The sequence below is a fragment of the Mesoplodon mirus genome, assembly GCF_964341445.2.
Source record: "Mesoplodon mirus genome assembly, chromosome: 11".
Classification (NCBI taxonomy): Eukaryota; Metazoa; Chordata; class Mammalia; order Artiodactyla; family Ziphiidae; genus Mesoplodon; species Mesoplodon mirus.
In genome coordinates, this window is record NC_138987.1 from 60,274,863 (window position 1) to 60,298,237 (window position 23,375).

The 23,375-nt window shown below is 43.1% G+C and overlaps 1 protein-coding gene across 1 annotated transcript in view; it reads right to left on the reverse strand.

Annotated features, from left to right (window-relative positions):
* Positions 1 to 3,874: 3,874 nt before the first annotated feature.
* The window catches only part of SARNP (SAP domain containing ribonucleoprotein), a 52,283-nt gene continuing 32,782 nt past the window's right edge, over positions 3,875 to 23,375 (reverse strand). The window contains exons 10-11 of the mRNA XM_082636466.1: positions 7,068 to 7,157; positions 3,875 to 4,168 (exon numbers count right to left, since the gene is read on the reverse strand). Of these exons, the coding sequence (XP_082492592.1) occupies positions 4,127 to 4,168; positions 7,068 to 7,157 (132 nt within the window). The 3' untranslated portion in view covers positions 3,875 to 4,126. The remainder of the gene's footprint in view (positions 4,169 to 7,067; positions 7,158 to 23,375) is intronic.

A 23,375-nucleotide genomic window follows, 5' to 3' on the forward strand; every position in this document is an offset into this window, starting at 1 on the left:
TTTGGGACGAGGGCTGGGACATGCAGCCCAAGGGAGGTTGGGCAGAGGACGGGAAAGAAAGGGAACCTAGTACAACGCTTCACTGGAGCCTTGATCCTAAACAGTCCCAAAGACTACCAAACCCTCTCCCAGCCTCCACAGAACAGAAGATCTAAAAGTCCTCTTGAGATGGTCCAGCTAATAATATCTATCCTATTCTCCTGCAGTTCCCTGACCCTAGGTTTCCTCAGCAAAATTTCAACAAAGTCCACAAACCAACCCAACTTTGAACTTCCAGTGTACCAAGAGTGGTTAAGCATCTTAAGTATTCTTTGATTCTACTATAAAAATGTTGCCCATATACCTAGAGCACACTTCCCAGGGCATGAGAGTGGGTGGTAGCAAAGGAATCTTGCTTTATAACTGAAAACAAGACAGGAAAGTTCCTGTAACATCAACCTGATCCAGAATGGGGGGCAATGTGGGTTCAATGTGCCACCATGCTTTCCCTGTCCTGTCAGTTCTGTGAGCAGATTGACCCCACCTCAGACCAGCTACAGCTCAGACCAACTACAAGTTGAGGGAGGACCGAAGTGCTACATATTGTATCCTCTCCCCAATGAACTGCTTTATCTACATCTACCCCTAACTTTTGGCCTGAGCTAAAAATAGGTTCCCCCCCTCCATTGCTCATTGTTTCCTACATTGAGAGGACACCCAGAAGAGACTGCAAGATGACGTTTATCCCCAAACATCCTGCAATCTAATGGATGAGGAGCTGACCTATACTCTGTCGTTGCCTGTGTCAGGGGCCCCAAGCTAAGAACCAGCAGGCAGTGGCACTTGAGCTTCTGGTGTGTAGTGAGGCAGAAGCAGGGAAGTCAATGCCCCCAGCCACAACGTCAGCTTTCCTGCCAGTGAGCTGGGGGTAAGGGAACAATTGGGAGTCCTCCTACCTCTTCCCACTCTCTGAACCCCCAAATGCACCTCCATATGTGGTATGCATACACATACACACTTACAAACTAGTCTACTCAGACCCCTACCCTCTAGCTGGAACCTACTCAAGGAAAAGAAAATAATTCTATTGTAAATCACCTAGTAAAATTAAGAGCCAATAATTACTGAATGATTACTCTGAAAACTATGGTAAGAAAATTATGCTCCGTACATAAATATGATAATGTCAATTCTCACGGCAACCTTCACAATAGGGGTGCTACTGGCACAGAGTCTAGAAAAAGAGTCAAGAATGATTAAGTAATTTGCCCAGGGTCTTGGACCCAGTTGAGCTAGTGTGGTAGAACAAGGAATTACACCAAAGTAGTTGCTATACAATATTTCATTCTAATCTATTAATAGTGGTCTGAGAGGTGGAAAAATTAAAGGCTGGGACAACTGAGAAAGGAAAAGAAATAAAGAGAAAGCTGGGAGCACTTGGGGCTCAAAAAGGATCCCCAAAGTTGTAAAACCTGACATTTTTCAGTCCCTTTGGAAGGGAAAACAAGAAGAGTGTGGACATGTTGCAAGAAAGGGAGGACATTAGATTTTGGTGGATTCCAATAATCAGAGGTGAGTGACACTGTCAGGGGCTCTCATAAAAGAGAACAGGGAAAAATAGCTATTCTCACTTATTTATATAAGGTCTTTCCTTCCCCCTGTTCTGTTTCTCATGTCAGATATGGCAACAGGACTCAACACCAAGTGTTGCTCTTATTCACATCTTCCTTCCTTATAGCCCTCATCCCCACAGAAGCTTCTAGCCTTGTATCTTCAGAAGTAAGTTCCCAGGATTTGGGGTTGGGGGAAGGGCAGTTTAGAGTGATGGTGGAGAAAAAGAGAATGATCCTAGAGAACCATAGAAAGGTGCAGGTTTACAGCTGACAGAGCTGGTTCCCTCCGCATCTTTATAGACTCCCTCATTAAGAGCTTCCAGGTATGCAGAGAATGTCACAGCTTCAGAACAGGGAAAAGAAGCCTGAAGTCAGCTAACTACATCTGGATCTCAGATTAGCTACACTAAAGAGACTAGGGGATAGGAAGGAAGGGTACTTGGATCCCAGATAAAGAACTGCAAGCTTGGATGCCTGTTCTGCCGTTCAAGGGACTTAACTATTTTAAGACTGAATTAGTAAAAAAAGACATAGGCATCCTGAACTGTTCACACTCAAAAAGTATGTGTGGAATGATTACAACCAGGCAGGAAGAGGAGGATCTGGTGATCAGGCTTGGAGGTGAGAGACTTCTGACCAACATAAGAACAGCTGCTGAGATGGGATGAAAAGGGCTAGTAAAAAATCCATACAAATTGAGAAACACTGTGTCAAAGATATGGGGAAAGCGAGTTTAAGTGTGGAAAAGACTGATTAGGCTTCAGAAAGAGAATCCTGGGGGCAGGGGTTGGGGTGGGGAGGCTGAATCCCTTCTGGAACATTACAGAGGATAAGGAGACAAAGTGAAGAAAACCTCTGAAGGGCCTAGTGCTCCACTCCCTTATCAGCATCTGCTCTATTCCTTTACCTCTTTTTTATTTTGGGTAGAAAACCCTTCCTGAATCTATGATCTCTGTAAAGCTACAAAACTGAACTAATTCTCTCTGGTTCCGCTTTCAGAGAGACAGAGTAAGAGAAAGGAAAAGCTAGCCTCAGAATCGGGGCCTGAAGTTTTAAAAGGGAGGCAGACAGTATCGGCCAGAGATGATAGGAGGAAGAACTCTAACCGGCATTCCTTTTTGTTCATTTCTCCAAAGTTTCAGAATGGGGCAAAATTCACAACAAACAGGCAATCTTTGGACCTCCTCATTCTAAACTTAGGTCCTTGTCCTCCAGCAACCAAAGAGACTTTGTGGAAAGAGATTCTTGTTAGGAAGGTGATCAAACCATTACTTTTCTATTAATTACAAAACCAGACAGAGGTGTTAGTAGAAATGGGAACGAGGAATTACACCACAGCAACATGGGATCTGATCATGAGACCAAAGTCTTCAGGTACGGTGCCAAGCTCTTAAGTTTTATTATCAGAAAACCAAACAAAACCCAACCTTATATAGATGTACAGAAGTAAAGATTAAGAGGAGAAACCCTATACCAACATGTCCAAAAAGATTAAGGAGCAGGTCTCACATCTCCATGAAACTTCAAATGCAAACAAGCAACCCTGCTTAGGGAGAGCCAAATCTTTCCAAATAGGAGGCTCAGCAAGGAAAATGGATTTTAGTAGTATCTAAGAAACATTGCCACCAAAACTGCAAAAGTATATTTCTGCAAAAGAAGACAAACTAAACTAGCATAAGGCTTGACTAGAAAATAGAAGCCTCCAGTCCACAGCTTACGTTCCCAATGATGTAGGTAATAATGCTTAATACCTCTCACATCCTGTCATACTCTGAATCCCCATACTTCTAGCTCTGAGGGGTACCCAGCCAATCTCCTTCCCTGAACTGCATAACCAACAGGATCCCACATATTGGCTATGACTGAAGACAAGTCACTCTTGAAAATAGGGCCCTTCTGGACTCCAGAATAGGGAGGGACTCTGGACTCCATTCCATTATAGACTACCAATCACTAGTCCTTGTGTTTATATCCTTTGCACCTACTAAAACCCACAGTGTTCTCCCTATCTTATTCCAGTGGGTCATGCCAACCTGCTGAAGCAAAGATTCAGGGTGAAACTTGGCCTCTTCATGGAGGATAAAGAAGTAAAAGGATGCCTGTGAGTATGAGAGAAGGAAATAAATAGGCTTAAAGGGACATACTCAATCCTTTTCCTTGTTCTCTTTTCTAAAGGATAAAGGCATTATGGCTAATTCGCTATAATATTTGCCCCTGAAGCTCTCTTTATCTGGTCTAATCTGGCACTAAGAACTCAAAGGAGCACCTGATAAAACACACAGTTCTTTTTTCTATTTTTTTTTATTAACAAGCAAAATAATAATTAAAAAACAACAACACAACAACAAAAACCTTAAAGTTGGAACTGCAGTAAGTCAAACTGCTGCTGGAGTTCACGGATGTACCTGGGGTACATGCTCCCTCACTGCAAGGCAGGACCTAGGCACATGACTGTGCATTTAGGTATATATGTGACCAGGAAGAGTCGAAGAGATGGAAACCAGTGGCGAATAGAAAGCATCAAAAGCTTTTCATCAGGCAATCCCAAAGCGCTCTGCTCTTTTCCTCTTCTTTGCCTATAAGGAAGAAGCAAGAAGAAAAAAATTAGATTGCAAGACAACAGTGGGTTCCTGGCTGCTTTAATCCAAACTCACATGGACTGTCACAAGGCCCAAGAAGGAGGGAAAGCCAGGCTTATGCTTGGCAGCCAGAGATTTAATGTCTGAATCTCTCTAGTTATCCAGTTAGAGCTGGTTTGATGGGAAAGGAGAATAAGGAGGGGAGAAGACTGTGGGGAGTAGGGGGTGGGGGAGGGAGAGGAGGAAGAGAATAGTGGTAGAAAATGGAAAGATTCCTGAAGGAGAAAGGGCCACTCAGCCTTACAGCAAGTTAGCCTGGAAACAATGGATCCTTAAACAGGCTGGGAAAAGTCTTCCAGTCAGTGGGGAGATGGGAAATTTCAAAGGACAAAAGGTTGACCAATGCTATTTCATGGAGAAGGTGAAGGGGATGCCCTTCTGGGCAGTTAGGCCCAATCAGCAACTATTCCTTCGGCCTCCAAATCCACAAAGAGGCATATAAATCTTCAATGCCAAATGGGGGGTGGGGAGGCCCCAACATGGATCTCTTAAGGGAGGCAGTGTGGGAGAGAGGGCACAAAATGGGTGGGGGAGAGAAAGAGAGAAAGATATTTTTGTTCTGGGAGTGACCCATAAAACACTACTGAGTCCTCACTCTAACCACTGACCCCAGAAAAGAGGGGGCTTTTTTTTTTTTTATTCCATTCACAGAGGAGGTTAAAGTTATATTAAAAAGAAAAGCTGAGTGGGACTTCCCTGGCGGTCCAGTGGTTAAGACTCTGCACTTCCAATGCAGTGGGTGCGCGGGTTTGATCCCTGGTCGGGGAAACTAAGATCCCACATGCCGCGTTGTGCACGGCCAAAAAAAGAAAAGAAAAGAAAAGAAAAGCTGAGTGTATACAAGCCAAGCTCACTTCCACCTGGATTACTGACACAATTCTTTGGAATCAAATGAAAGTCATCTGGTTCATATAAACTCCATCAGCCTCAAAAGTTACTACTCCCTTACATATACTAACTCTCCCAATAAAAGCCACTATTCCTTTCTACTCAACAAATCCTCATCTGCCTTACCTTGGAGGTCAAATGTACCAACTCAGTGAGCATGCCTGGTCTAATGACAGTTTCCTTGGCAAAGAGGGAGTAATTTTAACTAGAACTAAAACAAGCCTAAGTTTACTTCTAGCTTATCCTGGCGAGTCAGCAAGTAAGCAGACATTCACTTACAACAGGTGACACTTTATTCTGAACTAGTAGCACAAAGAAGAATATAAAATCCTTTAGTTTTGTCACAGTGGAGAGTGTCAACTGATCAGATTCTGAAAGTTTCAGGGTTTATTACAAGATTGACTCTGATATGTATTCATAAAGAGACTGTAAGATTTTGAGGGCTTCCATGGTGGTGCAGTGGTTTAAGAATCCGCCTGCCAATTCAGAGGACACAGGTTCGAGCCCTGGCCCGGGAAGACCCCACATGCTGCGAGGCAACTAAGCCTGTTCACCACAACTACTGAGTCTGCACGCCTAGAGCCCGTGCTCTGCAACAAGAGAAGCCACCGCAATGAGAAGCCCACGCACCACAACGAAGAGTAGCTCCCGCTCGCCGCAACTAGAGAAAGCCCACGTGCAGCAACAAAGACCCAACACAGCCAAAAATAAATAAATTAATTAATAAATTAATAATAAAAAAAAGATTTTGAGTGTGTCAGGTAATAGAATTTCAGAGGCCATCTCTAGAAGTAGATGGAAAGAAATAAATTTGGATTAAATGGAAGAAGTAACATTTCAAATTCCTCACCACCTAAGAAATTTCTATAATTCTAAACATAGGCTGTGCAGGGTCTAGGTTGTGGCCCGCGGGATCTTCGCTGTTGTGTGCAGGATCTTTGTTGCGGCATGTGGGATCTAGTTCTCTGACCAGGGATTGAACCCAGGCCCCCTGCCTTGGGAGCTTGCAGTCTTAACCACTGGACCACCAGGGAAGTCCCTAAACATATCCATGTTTCAACTGTTCACTACACCTCTGCTAACGCTTGGTCTCCATTATAGATACTCTCAAACCAGCAAATCAATATTGTCTGCCAATGCTCAGAGTCTCAATGAATGTTACTCCAGAAAATGCTGGGATATAGATGCACACAAGTCTTAAACAAACAAACAAACAAAAAGCCATCCTTTCATTTTGAGAAACTATCTGTAAATAAAGTGATAAGAACAAGAAGTCTCATTTGAGGACTTCCCTGGCGGTCCAGTGGTTAAGACTCTGCGCTTCCAGGGACTTCCCTGGTGGTCCAGTGGGTAAGACTCTATGCTCCCAATGCAGGGGACCCAGGTTCGATCCCTGGTCAGGGAACTAGAGCCCACATGCCACAACGAAAAGATCCCACGTGCCGAACAACTATATTTGTGTCTGGGTTGGATACGGCCTTCATTAAATGATGAAAGAAATTTGCTTGGCAGATAATCAGAAACACTGCTACTTACTGAATACTTGACATTTGACACAGAATCATTTCATGCTTAAAATACCACTTCGAGGTAGGTTTTATTATCTCCACTATCCAGATGATGAAACTGAGACTCAGAAAATTACTATAACTTGTAAGAAATACAGTAATACTAAGTGGCACAGTCACTTATCCAAGTTTAATTAATTCCAAATCTTGTGCTCTTTCCTACTAGGTTAACTGGCTCTTAATAGTGAATTACTTAACTATATTGATGGAATTCAGTGGGGCCACTTTATCCAGAAAACAGATATCAAGCAAAGGACCAAAAATCTTGTCATTTAGGCACTTAAGAAGTAGGCCAGGGAAATAACAATGTTTCTCCATTCTGTTTGTTTGTCTTCATTTTCCCTTCAAGGGCCCTGTGAAGCATTCCAGGTATATTTTACCTCTGTATCCTCTGTGGTTCCTGTTCCAGCTGAACTTGTGACAATCCCAAATCGCTCCTTCCTCTTTTTCAGCTTCTCGTCATCCTCAGACTGTTCAGGGACAAAGAAAAGGGCTGAAACAAGCTATCCCTCCATTCACAAGGTAAATGGGAATGAAATTATAACTTATTCGCTACAATATGCTAGCCAACCTTGTGTCAAGAACTAAGGATCACACCCACAGAAAAAAACAGATAGGAAACTGAATAAGCTAGCATATAGCATATTGTCCCTAGAATGACTAAAAACTTAATGTTAAGTAGGGCTTCAATATTCATAAGACAAGCAGAGTCAAGAAAACAGTAGGAAACACCCGTAAAACAAATTTCTGTGCTAAAGAAATTTTTGTAGTTCAGAGATACGGAAAACTGAGGCTTTACAAATAATACCTGCAGAGAGCAGGTTGGTAGAAGGCACCCAAACTATTTGTCGAACACTGCTTACAAGTTCCATTTTCTTGCTAAAAAAGGGAAGGGGAAGGGCTTCCCTGGTGGCGCAGTGGTTGAGAGTCCGCCTGCCGATGCAGGGGACACGGGTTCGTGCCCCGGTCCGGGAAGATCCCACATGCCGCGGAGCGGCTGGGCCCGTGAGCCATGGCCGCTGAGCCTGCGCGTCCGGAGCCTGTGCTCCGCAATGGGAGAGGCCACAACAGTGAGAGGCCTGTGTACCACAAAAAAAAAAAGGGAAGGGGAAGGGGGCCAGAGTGGTGTTTCTGAAGAACTTACAAAGAAAGCTAAGTGTTACGAATACCCAGCAAAGTCATAGAAGGCTCTGAAGAGTTTGAAATGATTTTGAAATAAGGAAACAGCTGCAGTCGTCTCTCTGAGAGAGATGCTCTGGACCTTTTCCAAGCATCCAAGAGACTCATGGTGTCTACCCTGTAATTGGAGAGAATGTTCCAGCATACTATGAATTGGAGCTGGCCATTCTCCTATAGCATTTTAAAGACTGAGCTACTGTTCACATCCAGCACTGTTCGATGTCAGAGTCTCATATATATTATATTCTCACCAGGACCTAAACCTGCCACTTTATTAATCCCACTTTAACAGTTATTTATTTTCCCCTTTTCCACCTTCCCCTCATACCCTGTCACCAGCAATCAAAAGCCCAGCCCTAGGATTAGAAACATCTAAAAGTATGTGGGCTTCCTGGGTGTTTTTTCTCCCCCAAAAGCATTTTCTAGAACTTGACACATCTAGACAAAGATCCTATCTTCTCAGATATCCCAGGGGACCCTCTACTCCATACACACATAACACCCTGATCATGAGCCAGGACAGTTTCTTTGACTTTATTTACAAAAGTTAACCAACATAAGGTCAGGTCAAACATGTTGAAACAAACTTTTTTTTTTTTTTTTTTTTTTAACTGGGGTATAGTTGCTTAAACAAACTTTTGAGCAAGCTTATGTGTGGTGCTCCTGAGCTGGATTTATTTTTAAAAACCCAAGAAGTTCATATTCCTGACATACGTAGGCAGGTTGTGTTTCTGGGTGTCCCAAAAACCAGAGTCAAAAGGAAAGGCAACCAAGAGGCCTACAGAGACACAAGAACTTTTAAAATACCTTTACTCTCAATGCCGACCATGGAGCTGCCTTTGTCCCTACGACCACAGGAACCACCTCTTGGTCAAAAGCAGAGCAGCTCTACAGCCTTCTGTGTTCAATCTGTCTAGCTAGCGCAGCTCTCTGAACACAGTAGTCAGGAGTGCTTTCTCAGTCTTACTTTGGCTCTTTCAGCTTGAGAAACGTTCATTTTCTCGCTTTTGCGCCACCTGCCTTCTAGCAAGTAAGAAAGAAGCTAAGAAAGCTTGGTGGCTATTGAAGCACTGAAGAATCCTACACACAAGTTATCACTTAATCACAGTGTATTACTAGAATAGAATACTGCCTACATACTTTTTCTGCCTTTTTCATTATAACCATCAGCAAATCCATAGTAGGTGCATAATTAATGTAATCTAAACTACTGTAAAACACTGAGCCAGGTTCCAAAGGAAAAAAGTATTCCTGTCTTTAATAATCATAAATTAAAATAATAATGATTATATTATAGCCACTAACATTTGGGTGCTTACTATGTGCCAGATACTATATGAAGTTCTTTACATTCAGTATCTGATTTAGTTGTTTTAACAATCTTAATATCAGGTACCACGACATACATAGCAGGTCATTTTACAGATAAGAAAACAGAGGCTTTGAGAGATTAAGTAACTTGCCCAAGTCTCACAAATAGTTAAGTGGCAGAGCCAGAAATGGAACCCAGGATATTTTACTCGAGAACCCACTTTCTTAACTTTACCAAAACCTCAGGTTATCTTACATAAGCACTTCTTTGGAAGAAGAGTAGCAGAATGGAAGTAGTGCTTAATTTCCAAGGGAAGAAGGATCACTAGGATCCTTAGCTAAAAGTAGTTGTAGGGCTTCCCTGGTGGCGCAGTGGTTAAGAATCCGCCTGCCAATGCAGGGGACACAGGTTCGTGCCCTGGTCCGGGAAGGTCCCACATGCTGCGGAGCAACTAAGCCCATGCGCCACAACTACTGAGCCTGCGCTCTAGAGCCTGAGAACCACAACTACTGAAGCCCGCGTGCCTAGAGCCCGTGCTCCGCAGCAAGAGAAGCCACCACTCGCCGTAACTAGAGAAAGCCTGCACACAGCAACGAAAACCCAACGCAGCCAAAAATAAATTAATTAATTAAATTTAAAAAAAAAAAGTAGTTGTAAACTACTTCAACAACTTCTACAGCACTCAAATGACTGGGTCAATGCAAGGATCCTACCCCCTTTTCTACCATACCATATGCCTCTACTTCATAACTAACTAGGACTCCAATTAGTAGTCTCATACTAAAGATTTTCTCAACTCAATTTGTTTCTAACTTTGGTTAATTGGCTATTCCATCTGTTGAACTGTATGAAAAGAATTAGGGTTTCCAATGAACACAGGCCTCACTATATTTTTCCTTACCCAAGTCACTAGGAAGCTTTTCTTGATTTTGTCTACCACCACTAAGATAAAAAGTGAATAAGGGATATAAACGGAGATTTCAAAATGAGAACCTCTATAGAACATTCTAGATGAAAAATTCTCCATTTCTAGATGAAAAATTCTCCATTTCATTAAGTCTCCAGGCCAAGCAGGAAACAGCTTTAAGGGAAATAAAAGGGGCATACCATACCTACCCTTCTTGGGGATAGGCAGGACTAGATCGTATCTTGCTGAACTACCACTATTTACTTTTTTCATTCAATTCAGCGCTAGGGATACTTCAGCACGTTCACATCACAGAGGGAGATGTTACTGCTGAAACCTATCTATTCTCTCTGCACAAACCTTGGGGCCATTCCCTTCACAAATCTCATCGCAAAGCCTACGTCCATTTGGAGTGTGTGGGACAGGCTTTCCTCTGGTCCTCTACTTCGCTGTATCCCAAAATGGGGAGTTTGACTTCTAAATTAAATTTCCTGTGTTTCTTTTTGAGCTCAAAGGTGGGGAAAGAACGAGGGAGGAAAAGAAGGGGGCGGGTAGGGTCAGATGGATATATTTCTCTAGCCACTAAGGCTACTATCAAAGATTTCCCCTTGAGATTCCTTTTTTAATCCTCTGGTGTCTTCTCCTGGAGATCTAGGCAGAGCATCTGCTCCAAATATACCAGGGGCTCTAGGAGGAAAAAAACAATACAGATGCCCCCACCTCCCACCCCCTATGAAGAGCCTGCCCACCCCTCACCCGCAGAGACCAGAGAGGGTTTTATTTATTTTGTGCATGCCTGCCCTTCTCTCCCTACCCAGTGCCCCTCAGCTCCCCTCCTAAAGCCTCTTTCCTCCTTGCCCTGCAGGGAAAGTGCACAACAGGCCCAGTAAATCAACACAGTTCTAATGATCTCTCTCACTTGACCCTTCTAGCGTGACGGTGTCGCATGGAAACAAACGTACAATAAACTTCACTCCATCTTTAGCTCCTTGCTGACAGGTTTTGATTCATGGGATGGTGAGACCCATCTGAAGGAAATTACCTCGATCAAAATGCATCTCCCTCTGCATTCATCAGGCCAATGCTCCCCCAGGCCATGCTCAAGTGCACAAATGGGGTTGTGCATCTGCAGGCAGCACTGACCCCTCTAGCTCAGTGTCATATGCATTTGCAAACCTTTCCCTTCTTCATCCCTCCCCCACTTCCCTCCCACAAACCCTCAACCACTAACAAATCTTTTTTGGGTAAGAGTCTTATATATATTCCCAACAGGACCTAAACCATGCCACGGGCTTGCTCCCGTGTGGGAAGAATAGTGCTGGAATCTGAAACGCCCTTATTTGCTATCAAGTGAAAACTCTTCAAAACACACCACTTGCATCCAAAATCAGAAGAGAAACCTGTCCTCACTGAGTAAACACAGGCACTGGATATTCAGATTGATCCATGTACTTCACTTCCCTCATTCTCTCACTCAAGACTTAAAAGAGCAAGCCAACTAACTGACCGACGCCAATAACTTCAGCATACATGATCCTCACTCCTATCTCCCAATAACTGCCTTGTTTTTCTTTTCAGAAGTTTGGTGATAAAAACAAGAAAGAGAACTGTGTAAAAGAGGAGAGAGGTCGTATAAGAAGCACAGGGCAGAAAGCATGATATATATTTAATAAAGCCAGATGCCCCCATGAATCACTATCACTGTATTTTCCATCATGGAATAAGATAGCTCCTAACTGAACCTTTCAGAAGACATCTTCAACTTTTCAAAATTCACTTTTCTTCTTGTTTCCCTTTCACATTTGGCAAATCCTTGGACAATATAAAGAAAATGATACCTGCTGAAAGAAAAGACGGAGACATTCCAGGTTGCCCCAAGATACAAATTACATGTGTGAAAATGCTTAGTACACAGGAACTATCAGATAAGTATTCAATAAATGTTAGCCATTATTTCTATTGCTTCCTTCTGGTCCTTGAAACAAAGTCTGAGACCACCAACAGAATTTTCAAACTAACAATGCCATTCATTCTTCTTCTACACTACAAGTGAAGTCATCAAAAGTTGTCAAGAAACAGACATTACCAAGGCAACAAGGAAATTCCCTTCAGTTGCAAGGCAAATGATATTTGGAAAGAGGATCAGATTTAAGGTTAAAGTGTAGCAGAACAGTAACTCAGCAAAACCACAGTCTTCTCCATCAGGTACTATTAACCATCTTCTCTTTCTGGGACCCTAAAAAAAAAACACTATGCTGTCAGGCTTTAACTGATATCAACATCCCTAACAATTAATGACTACAAAAACAGATATCTATATAAGGTAATGTCCAAGGGAACTGAGCAAGGATCCGACCTCTAACTCTGTAGATCCAATTCCAGGTACTCTAAAGGCCTCTGAGGAATTGCTTTCACTGAATTACACAACATCAGTTTCTATCAACACTGTCAATAACACTGAAACCATAAAATTAAACCACTCATCCACCAGTCATTCAAATAACCACTGAGAGCCTACTTTGGGTCAGGCACTGTTTTCTGGCATTGGGAACAGAGAGATGAATAAGACAAAAATCTTTAACCTCATAGGGCTTATGAATTCACAACTGAATGACTATAAAGATGTGTGCCATTGTTCATTACATTACTGCATTATGAGGACTCATGGGGAAATATTCTTTCTGATTCCCAGACCCCAAATAATTATGCTTTTGCTGAACAACTTGTTAGTTTTACCTTTTGAACCCTGTGAATCACTGTAAACAGTACAATTGTGTTTTCCTCTTTCTACTGACTGCTATAAAGTTTGGAGCAAAATGTGTGGCCTGTCCCTGACAAGTGGTTTTGAAAAGATTTCTATTAGAAAGGAGAGGCCAGAAGTACTGAGGTGAGAGAAAAACATGAGATCAAGAGACGGAGATCAGGGAATTTCCTGGCAGTCCAGTGGTTAGGACTTGGGACTTCACTGCCAAGGCCTGTGGTTCAATCTCTGTTCGGGGAACTAAGATCCGGCAAACCGTGTGGGGTGGGACGGCAAAAGAGAGAGAGAGAGAGAGAGAGAGAGAGAGAGAGAGAGAGAGAGAGAGAGAGAGAGAGAGAGAGAGAGAGAGAGAGAGAGAGGTGGAGATCAAACACCCAGATCCAGAGGTAGAAACTTAGAAGACAAGATGACATAAACTTAGTCACAAGGTTGGTGCTGGTCCTTTAAGAACTTATTCCTCTCTAAATACAATGGAATTAATTAAAACAAAACAAAACAAAAAAATACAACCTCAGTGCCCCAAGAAGGAAAAGGAGAGGGAATGGAAGTACAAAGTTATAGCTCGAAATTTTAAATTAAGGAAGGGCTCTTGTCAGTGGTTTCCATGGCATATACACTGTAGCCAGGAATTAAGTCACAAGTGGAAATCAGCTGCAACAAGTGGCAGCGTGAATATCACACAGATGCTTTCTAAAGTGATTGTTTCTTTTTATGGCAAAGAGTACCATAGATAAAATCTCTACCCAGGGACTTCCCTGGTGGTCCAGTGGGTAAGACTCCATGCTCCCAATGCAGGGGGCCCGGGTTCGAGCCCTGGTCAGGGAACTAGATCCCGCATGCCACAACTAAGGATCCCGTGTGCCGCAACTAAGACCCGGTGCAGCCTAAACAAATAAATAATTTTATAAAATAAATGAAATAAAATCTCTTCCCAAAATGGAGTTCCAGCTTTACCTTCCAAACCCAACTTGTGTCTTCAAGATTCAAATTCAGGTGAACATTTTTCATAACTTACTAATTTTATCCTGAATACAATAAAGAATATTGCTTCAAGCTTAGTGTGCTAGGGTTATTTGCTCTGCCAAAAGGAGTCCACTTTGATTTAATAAGCACCCCATGGGCTGTGCTAAAGCATTCACTTTTTAAAAAAAAATAAAATAAATTTATTTATTTATTTACGGCTGCGTTGGGTCTTTGTTGCTGCGTGCGGGCTTTCTCTAGTTGCGGCGAGCAGGGGCTACTCTTCGTTGTGCCGTGCGGGCTTCTCACTGTGGTGGCTTCTCTTGTTGCGGAGCACGGGCTCTAGGCGCGCAGGCTTCAGTAGTTGTGGCTCATGGGCAGTCTTAGAGCACAGGCTCAGTAGTTGTGGCACACGAGCTTAGTTGCTCCGCGGTATGTAGGATCTTCCCAGACCAGGGCTTGAACCCGTGTCCCCTGCATTGGCAGGCGGATTCTTAACCACTGTGCCACCAGGGAAGTCCTATTTATTTGTTTTTATTTTTGGCTGTGTTGGGTCGTTGTTGCTGTGCACGGGCTTTCTCCAGTTGTGGTGTACGGGCTTCTCATTGCGGTGGCTTCTCTTGTTGCAGAGCACGGGCTGTAGCCTTGCAGGCTTCAGTAGTTCTGGTGCGTGGGCTCAGCAGTTGTGGCTTGCAAGCTCTTGAGCGCAGGCTCAGTAGTTGTGGTGCATGGGCGTAGTTGATCCGCGGCATGTGGGATCTTCCCCAGCCAGGGCTCCAACCCACGTCCCTTGCATTGGCAGGCAGATTCTTAACTACTGCGCCACCAGGGAAGCCCAAGCATTCCCCTTTTTCAATCTTATTACCAGTGCCACTCTGGATCACAGAGATAAACTAGGAGAAACAAAACAATGACCCAAATGTAACCAGGCTTATGTAGGGAATTTGAACTCAGTAAATCCCAAAACACAAAGCAAGTGTATTTACTGAATTCAAATAAAAGATATCCTCACTGTTCTTATAGGAGACCAAAAGAATTAACCAAGCCAGGTATTTTTTTCTGGTCAGTACAACGAGCTCACTCACATCATTCCTTCTTACACTATGTATGAGAAGCAGAAATTCCAATCTAAACAATTCAGTCAGAGATATCCTTACAAGTAGAAGGGACATTTCAGGGAAGCTTAGGTACTGCTGAGTTGGAGTTGGCCCTTCTCCTTAATGACTGAGCTATTGCCCACATCCAACACTGTTCAATGGGTAAGAGTCTTATATATATTCCCAACAGGACCTAAACCATGCCACTTTATTTATCCTACTTTAACAGTTATTTTCTCAGAAGTCTTTTCCCTGGAGTGATGGAAGAGAGGCTGATGGTGAGCTACGGATGATCAGTTTGCAAAAAAAAAAAAAAAAAAACCCAAATAATTGCCTCCTTTTGTAATTGAATTACCATACTAAGATGTTAATAGTTCTCAAGCCAATCTGATTTTCCAAGGGAATGTAAGGTGAGAGTGAGGCAAAAAGGAAGACAGGGAGCCTTCTGGTGACTTTCCTGACTTTCGCTGCCACGTGACTGATGGCAGGATGAAAAGCAGTGCCTGGGGGCTTTCAGGCAATGGTAGATTAATAATGACATGGCCTTGACTTCCCAGAGGTAAAGGTTATGAAACACTCCAGGGTGAGTGGGCTTCTAATTTCATACTCTCGGTGAATGACAGCAACTGATGGTTTTTCTCTCAGAAACACTTTAATGCTTAAACACACAGCTGTCACCTCCCTGCCCCAGTTTCTGAAATTCATTTGAACATGTTTATTCCTCAGCCTTTTTGCCAGCCAGACCACAGAACACGAGGTGGTCCTAAAGACCAACGCACAGAGCCTAAGCAGGACTAAAGGTGAAGGACTGGACTAGCAGAGGGTCTAGTCCATCACCTTAGCACACACAGAGTGAAGAGATACTCCAGTACCGCCACACCTATACACATAACACACCTCCCAGTACAACAATCTTACCTACTCTCAACAATCTTTTAACTGTTGAGATCGGATTCAACCTTCTAGAGCCAGAAGGATGCCAGGAACTGTAAAGCAACACCAGAATTAGAGACTACCAGGAACTGTATCTCCTCCTATCTTTACAGTATTTGAAGCCCCAGTACACAGTCAGCTCAGAACCAAACACTCTTCTGAGTCACTAGCTCCCATCACTTCTCCTCTCTTGTCCAAATCAAGCTTCTTCCCCAACCCCCACTCTTGTCCAACCCCGGAGGAGGTCGTCTCGGTCTTGCTCTAGCTGACTGTAGGACAAAGCAAGGAAGGTAGAGGAAATGAAGCCTTCACACTTGAGACCCCTGGAAACCAAGTTTCTATTAAAAGTCCCCACCTCCCTCCCTTAAACGTCAGGAAGCTGCTGCTTTTAAGGATAAGCAATGCAGAGCTTGGCAGAAATGTCAAGAAGTCAATAGAGGGAAGCTAAAACCTTCTGAGGGGAGGTGAATTCTGTCTTAGCCAAAATATACAGAGAATGAAGGACAACAGTTACCTGAGCATTCAGAAATTTACAATGAGCGCTAGGAAAGCAGATTCTTTTCACCTGACATATTTTAAAACGCAGATTTCTGGCTTTGCCCCAACCTAATAAATCTGAGTCTCAAAAGGAAGAGCCTAGAGAACTGTAAGGGACCCCTGGTGACCCTTATGTGCAGCAACAGTTGAGAATAATTGCAAATAGCTTCGAGACAGTATAGACCAAAAAAACAAAACAAACAAACAAACCCCCACCCCAACCCCACAACAAAAAAACTCTCACAAAAACCCAATAGGCTGCTACTCCACTGCAACTTTCCCCCCAAAGCACTAGGGGCCTTCCAAAAAAGCTTATGCTTCCTACAAACAGGTTATCTCAGCTGCAGGGATGTGAAGGGGAAAAGAAAGCTATTAAGGAATCACAGCTGGCTCTAAGGCACACCTGTCTTGCTGCCTTCCTAGAATTCAAATAGAGGAACAGAAACTCTTTTACCAGGGGAGTTCCATACAGGAAGAACATGCCAAAGCAAGATCCGGGAACACCTCAGATATGTGGGGAAAAGAGAGAGGCAACCAGGTTCAAGCACACAAAGGTTTTTTTTTTTCTCTATAGAACTGATATAGAGAAAGAGGGAGAGTATCAATAAAGTGGAGAACAGACAGGGGAACAGACGGCTTTTGTCTTAAGGCTCATGTGTTTTACTTGTATATTTTGAGCACTAAACAGGTCCATCATATAAAACCTCTCATCTAGTGAGTCTGTTCATTTCCAGTTGCTCTTCCTCCTGAAACATTTCATACTCAAGGTGAGCATGACAGTGAAAAGTCTGAAACTGCGCCCCTCTACTCTACCTAAATGAACTCTTCACCCAATACTTTCTAACATCCAGACACCAAGCATTTCAAATATAATCTCCTTCTCAGTAAGATATCTTCATTGCTAGGGATTTAAAGATTCAATATGTGATATAAAATCCAAATGTGGAACCCTCTGCAAATACATTTCTATATCCGTCCTAACAATCTGCTCTGGGGATGAGAAGGTAAAAATGGATTAAAGTACTATCTTTAAAAATATGAGAAAAGAATAGCAAAGGAAAAGGAAGGGAGGAAAGGAGTTAACATTTTCTAGATCTTAACAAGGGACCTCAGATTTTATTAAAAACAGGGACTTTGCTAGTCTGCAAAAATCACTACCAAGTATCTTCCTATAAAACATCTCACGGGGCTTCCCTGGTGGCGCAGTGGTTGAGAATCTGCCTGCCAATGCAGGGGACACGGGTTCAAGCCCTGGTCTGGGAAGATCCCACATGTGGCGGAGAAACTAGGCCCGTGAGCCACAACTGCTGAGCCTGCGCATCTGGAGCCTGTGCTCCGCAACAAGAGAGGCCGCGATAGTGAGAGGCCCGCGCACTGCGATGAAGAGTGGCTCCCGCTTGCCACAACTAGAGAAAGCCCTCGCACAGAAATGAAGACCCAATACAGCAAAAATAAATTAATTAATTAAAAAAAAAATCTCACGATCTGATGCCCTATCTCATTCCCATTTGCAACTTCAAAATCTATAGGATTTTATTTGACCTGTTTCAGCTTTCAGGCATAAAAAGCAACTTTACTATTTTAGTGAGTGTATAAGAGAACGAACTATCATGTTATTATTAAACCTTACTTGAACCAAACCCATATGTATTCTTTAAAATGTTACCTCTCCTTATCAGTGTCAGCCTAACAAACAGTATTACTCAAGTATTAGTCTCTCAAGTATTAATATACATCTTAAACATTCTTATACTGCTACTGCTCTCACATCATGAGGAGTATTTGAACACCAAAATTTCATACCCCCCCAAAATTAGTAACACAAACACAAACCAAAAAAACAAACAAACAAAAACACCCCACACTTCTTCCTCCCATACAGATTTTGAAGGAAGGATAGACTTGGATTCAGAGGGTTAGCTCACATTTCACCATAGGTAGGGAGAGTATCTGGAGTGATCGGACAGATATTGCTCTGCTTAGAGAGCCAGCTAGCTACCGGTTACCTCAAAATTAGACATACAGGGCTTCCCTGGTGGCGCAGTGGTTGAGAGTCCGCCTGCCGATGCAGGGGACACGGGTTTGTGCCCTGGGCCAGGAGGATCTCACATGCCGCGGAGCAGCTGGGCCCATGAGCCATGGCCACTGAGCCTGCGCGTCCAGAGCCTGTGCTCCGCAACAGGAGAGGCCACAGCAGTGAGAGGCCCACGTACCGCAAAAAAAAAAAAAAAAAAAAAAAAAAATTAGACATACAACTAGATATACAATCAGATATGATTTACAGGTGGGTTTTAAAAACCTTACATGCTAAGAGTCTAAGAGTGGCACTTCTTAAAAAACTGGCACTCAGGGACTATCCTGGCAGTCCAGTGGTTAAGACTCCATGCTTCCAATGCAGGGGGCACAGGTTCAATCCCCGGTTGGGGAACTAATAAGATCCCACATGCCGTGCAGCACAGCCAAAAATTTAAAAAAAATAAAATAAAAACTGGCACTCAGAGAATGACCCCACCACAAGAACTTGGTTGGCAAAAACAGCTGAAGGTATTTAAAAGTAAAACAGACTCAACAGAATGCAGTATTCCCCTCCTTTTCCAGGGTATGTTTACTCTTGGGGCAAAGACTAAGGGGGACCACAGAGAGGCATAAAACTTGTTTTTTATCGAAGTCATCAATTCTGACATGTTAGAAGAAGGAATGCAAAGACATTAGTGGGGGCAGGGTGTCAAGCAGAGGAAACAGAAAAGAGAGTAAGTTTTTTTTCTTACTACAAACTTTTGTGCCTCTAGTTCTTTAGGTTCAAACTCAATGAATGAAATCAGAGAGAGAAAAATAAAATGAAATGTTACAAGATCCTAGAGGTCTCAACCACGTACCTTAGGGAAATATAAACCCTCTATCACAAACTTCTCAAAGATCCAATTTACAGTGAACAGGGCAAAACACCAGCCACAAATGCTGATATAGCACCAAAAATTTTATCTTGCTTCCCCCAATTTTTAAAGTTTTTCCTCTAAAGTGGTCAATTTATATTCCTAACATTTCTTGTCCAACTTTTTTCTCAACCATGGCCAGGTAAAAAGTATGTGTTTGAGGTTTAGGGTATAGAGGGAGGGTAGAAGTTGAGCAAAGAAAAACCTGATTCCTATTTCTCTAGTTAAAATTAGAATACATTTTCAACAGCCCTGGGCAGGAGAGAAAAATTCCATTCTGCCTCTTTGCTCTTCCAAATTCCTATAGCCAAGTGGTTCAACAGCATTTGAATGGCACACATAATGACATCATTGATTGGAATAATAATAGAAGGGAGTGAGAAGAGCGGGTGTGGGGGGGAAGTGGGAAGGGAGGGAGGTAAAGATGTATTTGTGTTACAGACAAAAGACAAGTTCTGTTCCTCAGCAGGGACGAATGAAGAACCAGATGAAGGGATAAACTGAGGTCAGAGAGTTTTCCCTATTGTTTCCTCTTTAAACAGCTCTTTCACCACTCCCTCAAGGTTTGTTCCAATGGATGGGTATAGAAACAGCAGCGTATGTGTTTTTATCTTAGAGGAGGAGGTAGAAGAAAAAAAAAAGCCAAATATTTATTTTCAAATTATTATGAATTAAGAAGGGGATTTAAAGGACTGGTTAGATTTTAGTTGGGCCCTAAAATGCTCTCAGAAATGCTGAGGACTATGTGGGGTTGGGTCTTGGTTTTTCTGAAATTCATCTTCTCTGATAGCCACTCTCAACTGCCATCTCTATCTACTATATAACCTGTTCTTATCGTCTTTTCTTGTTGGTTAATGTAAGTTAAAATAATACAATTTTTCAAGTGGAAGAAGCATTTTTGGGGAAAATGACAATCTAGGATGAAGGAGGAGGGGAGGGAAATTTCCCCCCAAAGCCTTTTATCAATGAAATACGATGACTGAGAGGGTCTACACTGAAGTTTTTTCCATCTGCAATCCTACTACCTGCATTTTTCTTGGTCTCATGGGGCACCATGAGAAAAGGAAATAGAGAATTAAGTGTTGCCCTTGGCCTAAGTACCGCTGCTTGAATATATGTGGTTGGAAAGAACCTAAACCTACTCAGCATGCTACTTTTCCTGGGATCTGAATCTTCTACCCCTTTAAAAAATATTCTACCAAACTCCTCACCATAGCTTACGGTTCCTCAGGTCCTTACAGTTCCACGTTGACAAAGTCCTATGCACAGTCCCACAGTTCTTCCTTTGGAACAGGTTTGTATATACATGCCTAAACTAGTTAACAAATCCCAATTATAGACCCTCTGAGAAGGCTGGTGACCAAATTTTTTTTTTGTGGCCACGCCACACAGCTTGCAGGATCTTAGTTCCCCAATCAGAGACTGAACCCGGGCCCCCGGCAGTGGAAGCTCAGAGTCCTAATGACTGGGCCACTAGGGAATTCCCTCAACTTCTAAATCTATACTGTGGGGGCTTCCCTGGAGGCGCAGTGGTTAAGAACCGCCTGCCAATGTAGGGGACATGGGTTTGAGCCCTGGTCTGGGAAGATCCCAGATGCCGTGGAGCAACTAGGCCCATGCGCCACAACTACTGAGCCTGCGCTCTAGAGCCCGCGAGCCACAACTACTGAGCCTGCGCGCTGCAACTACTGAAGCCCACACACCTAGAGCCCATGCTGCGCAACAAGAGAAGCCACCGCAATGAGAAGCCCGCGCAATGCAACAGAGTAGCCCCCGCTCACTACTAGAGAAAGCCCGCACGCAGCAACAAAGACCCAACACAGCCAAAAATGAAATAAATAAATAAATAAATAAATAAATAATTTTTTTTAAAAGAAAGTAAATCTACAGTGTGAACTTCCTTCTTTCCATATCCCACTGACTAACCTCTGTACCAAAACCCACTGCTGAAGGGAAGAAACAAACATTCATTTATTTCAGATGGTGGAAGGGAATCTCGATAGAAACAAATAGGCCTTCCAGAAGACAGTGAATAGAGACAAGCCATAATGAAATTTGTGTGCTAGAACAGGGGTCCCCAATCCCTGGACCACGGACCAGTACCGGTCCACAGCCTGTCAGGAACTGGGCCGCACAGCAGGAGGTGAGTGGCAGGCTAGCGAGCAAAGCTTTATCTGCTGCTCCCCATCGCTCCCATCACCCCCTCCCCCACCCCCCCACCCCGCCATGGAAAAACTGTCTTCCATGAAACCGGTCCCTGGTGCCAAAAAGGTTGGGGACTGCTATGACAGAAGACACTTGTGCCCTCCTGTGCTTGGAACTGACTCTTTGTCCCAGCTTTCTCTTTGATATCTCAACACATTTCAGCGACAAGCTCCTCAAAAACAATAGGTCCAATGTCTCTCTCACTCTGAAGTGGTCCATCCCCAACAAATGGTGAACAAAAATATACAATTATATGAAAGGTTCATGAAACTAATCACTGCAGCCACCCAAGACTCTTTTAGTTACCAGCCTCAGCAATAAGAAGATAGTCAGTGGAGGAATATTTAATTTGTTTTCAATCTTTTTATCAATATATTCTAACACTGTGTATCACAGAACATTCATCAGGGAAGAAAATTGGCAAAAAGCACGAACATGGAAAAAGTAGCCTTTAGGGTTTACAGGCCACTTAAGGTAACTCATTAGGACAGTTACCTATATGAAGAACTACAAGTAGGGAAAACTCAGTAATATCCTAGTAGAGAAGTAAGGAAGATGTACTAACGTCAACATTTACTACTACTAATCAAGAATCAAGAAGCAGTAACACATGCCCCTCACATTCTCGGGAAGGGAGAAAAGTATAAACCACACTCCAGTTTTCTGCTTAGTGCCTGGGCCTGGTGTTTTTGTTTGTGTTTCTTTGTAATACTTACCTAGCTGGAATTCCTGTAACTTCCTCAAGTATCAAGTTTCACTTTCCCAAATATGTCAATGTTTGAAAACAAACAAACGAAAAAAAAATCCATGCAAATTAGCTACATCAGTTAACAATACATCTCTAAGCCCAGACCTAGTTTCTACCAAAACTAATGTCCTATGACCATCATATATTAACTGAGCTGGCTTCCCATCTACTTCCCTTACCCATTCCTTTTAGAGATGAATTTCTTATGTGCCAGGCCAAGTCCTTCACCAAGAGGACTGACCCAAACACTACTTCTCTTGGGAGGCATGGAAAACTGACAGAGAAAAAAAAACAACCAGTTAAGCACAAGACTGAAAACTTAGCTGGTGATCAATCAGAACCAACCAGGTAGAGGTTATTTATCTGGGTTTTGTTTTGTTTGAGGGGGTGGGAGGTTTCTCAGCCTACTGTCACTATGAAGCTTATAGGAGAAAAGGCATGCCATTCTATCCTCAAATAGTCCAAAGAGTTGGAGGGGACAATTTACAGCCTCTTGTGTAAAAAATGTCCATAAATGCCAGTGCCATTCTTTGCCCTGTCACTTCCCATTATCCTAAACCAACAGGATTCTATTTACTGAGACTTGAGCTGGAAACATGAACAGACAGGTCTTTTTCTTGGGCAGGGGGAGAGAGGGAAGATGGTTGGGGGGGGCACATTTCTTGAAGTTTCTGTGTACTGCCTAATGTGTACAGTATACTAGTGGAGCTGAAAAGTGAAATATATGAGCGGTCATGCAAAAGTTAGCCAAGGAAGAATAGCAGAAATTCGATACCCTCAAATTAAAAATATGCTGAAGCCATATATCTAAAATATGAAGAGGAGATGGTCAGATTGTGACAGTTAAAAAAAAAAACTGGGGGCTTCCCTGGTGGCACAGTAGTTGAGAATCTGCCTGCTAATGCAGGGGACACGGGTTGGAGCTCTGGTCTGGGAAGATCCCACATGCCGCGGAGCAACTAGCCCTGTGAGCCACAACTGCTGAGCCTGCGCGTCTGGAGCCTGTGCTCCGCAACAAGAGAGGCCACGATAGTGAGAGGCCCATGCACCACGATGAAGAGTGGCCCCCTCGCGCCGCAACTAGAGAGAGCCCTCACACAGAAACGAAGACCCAAC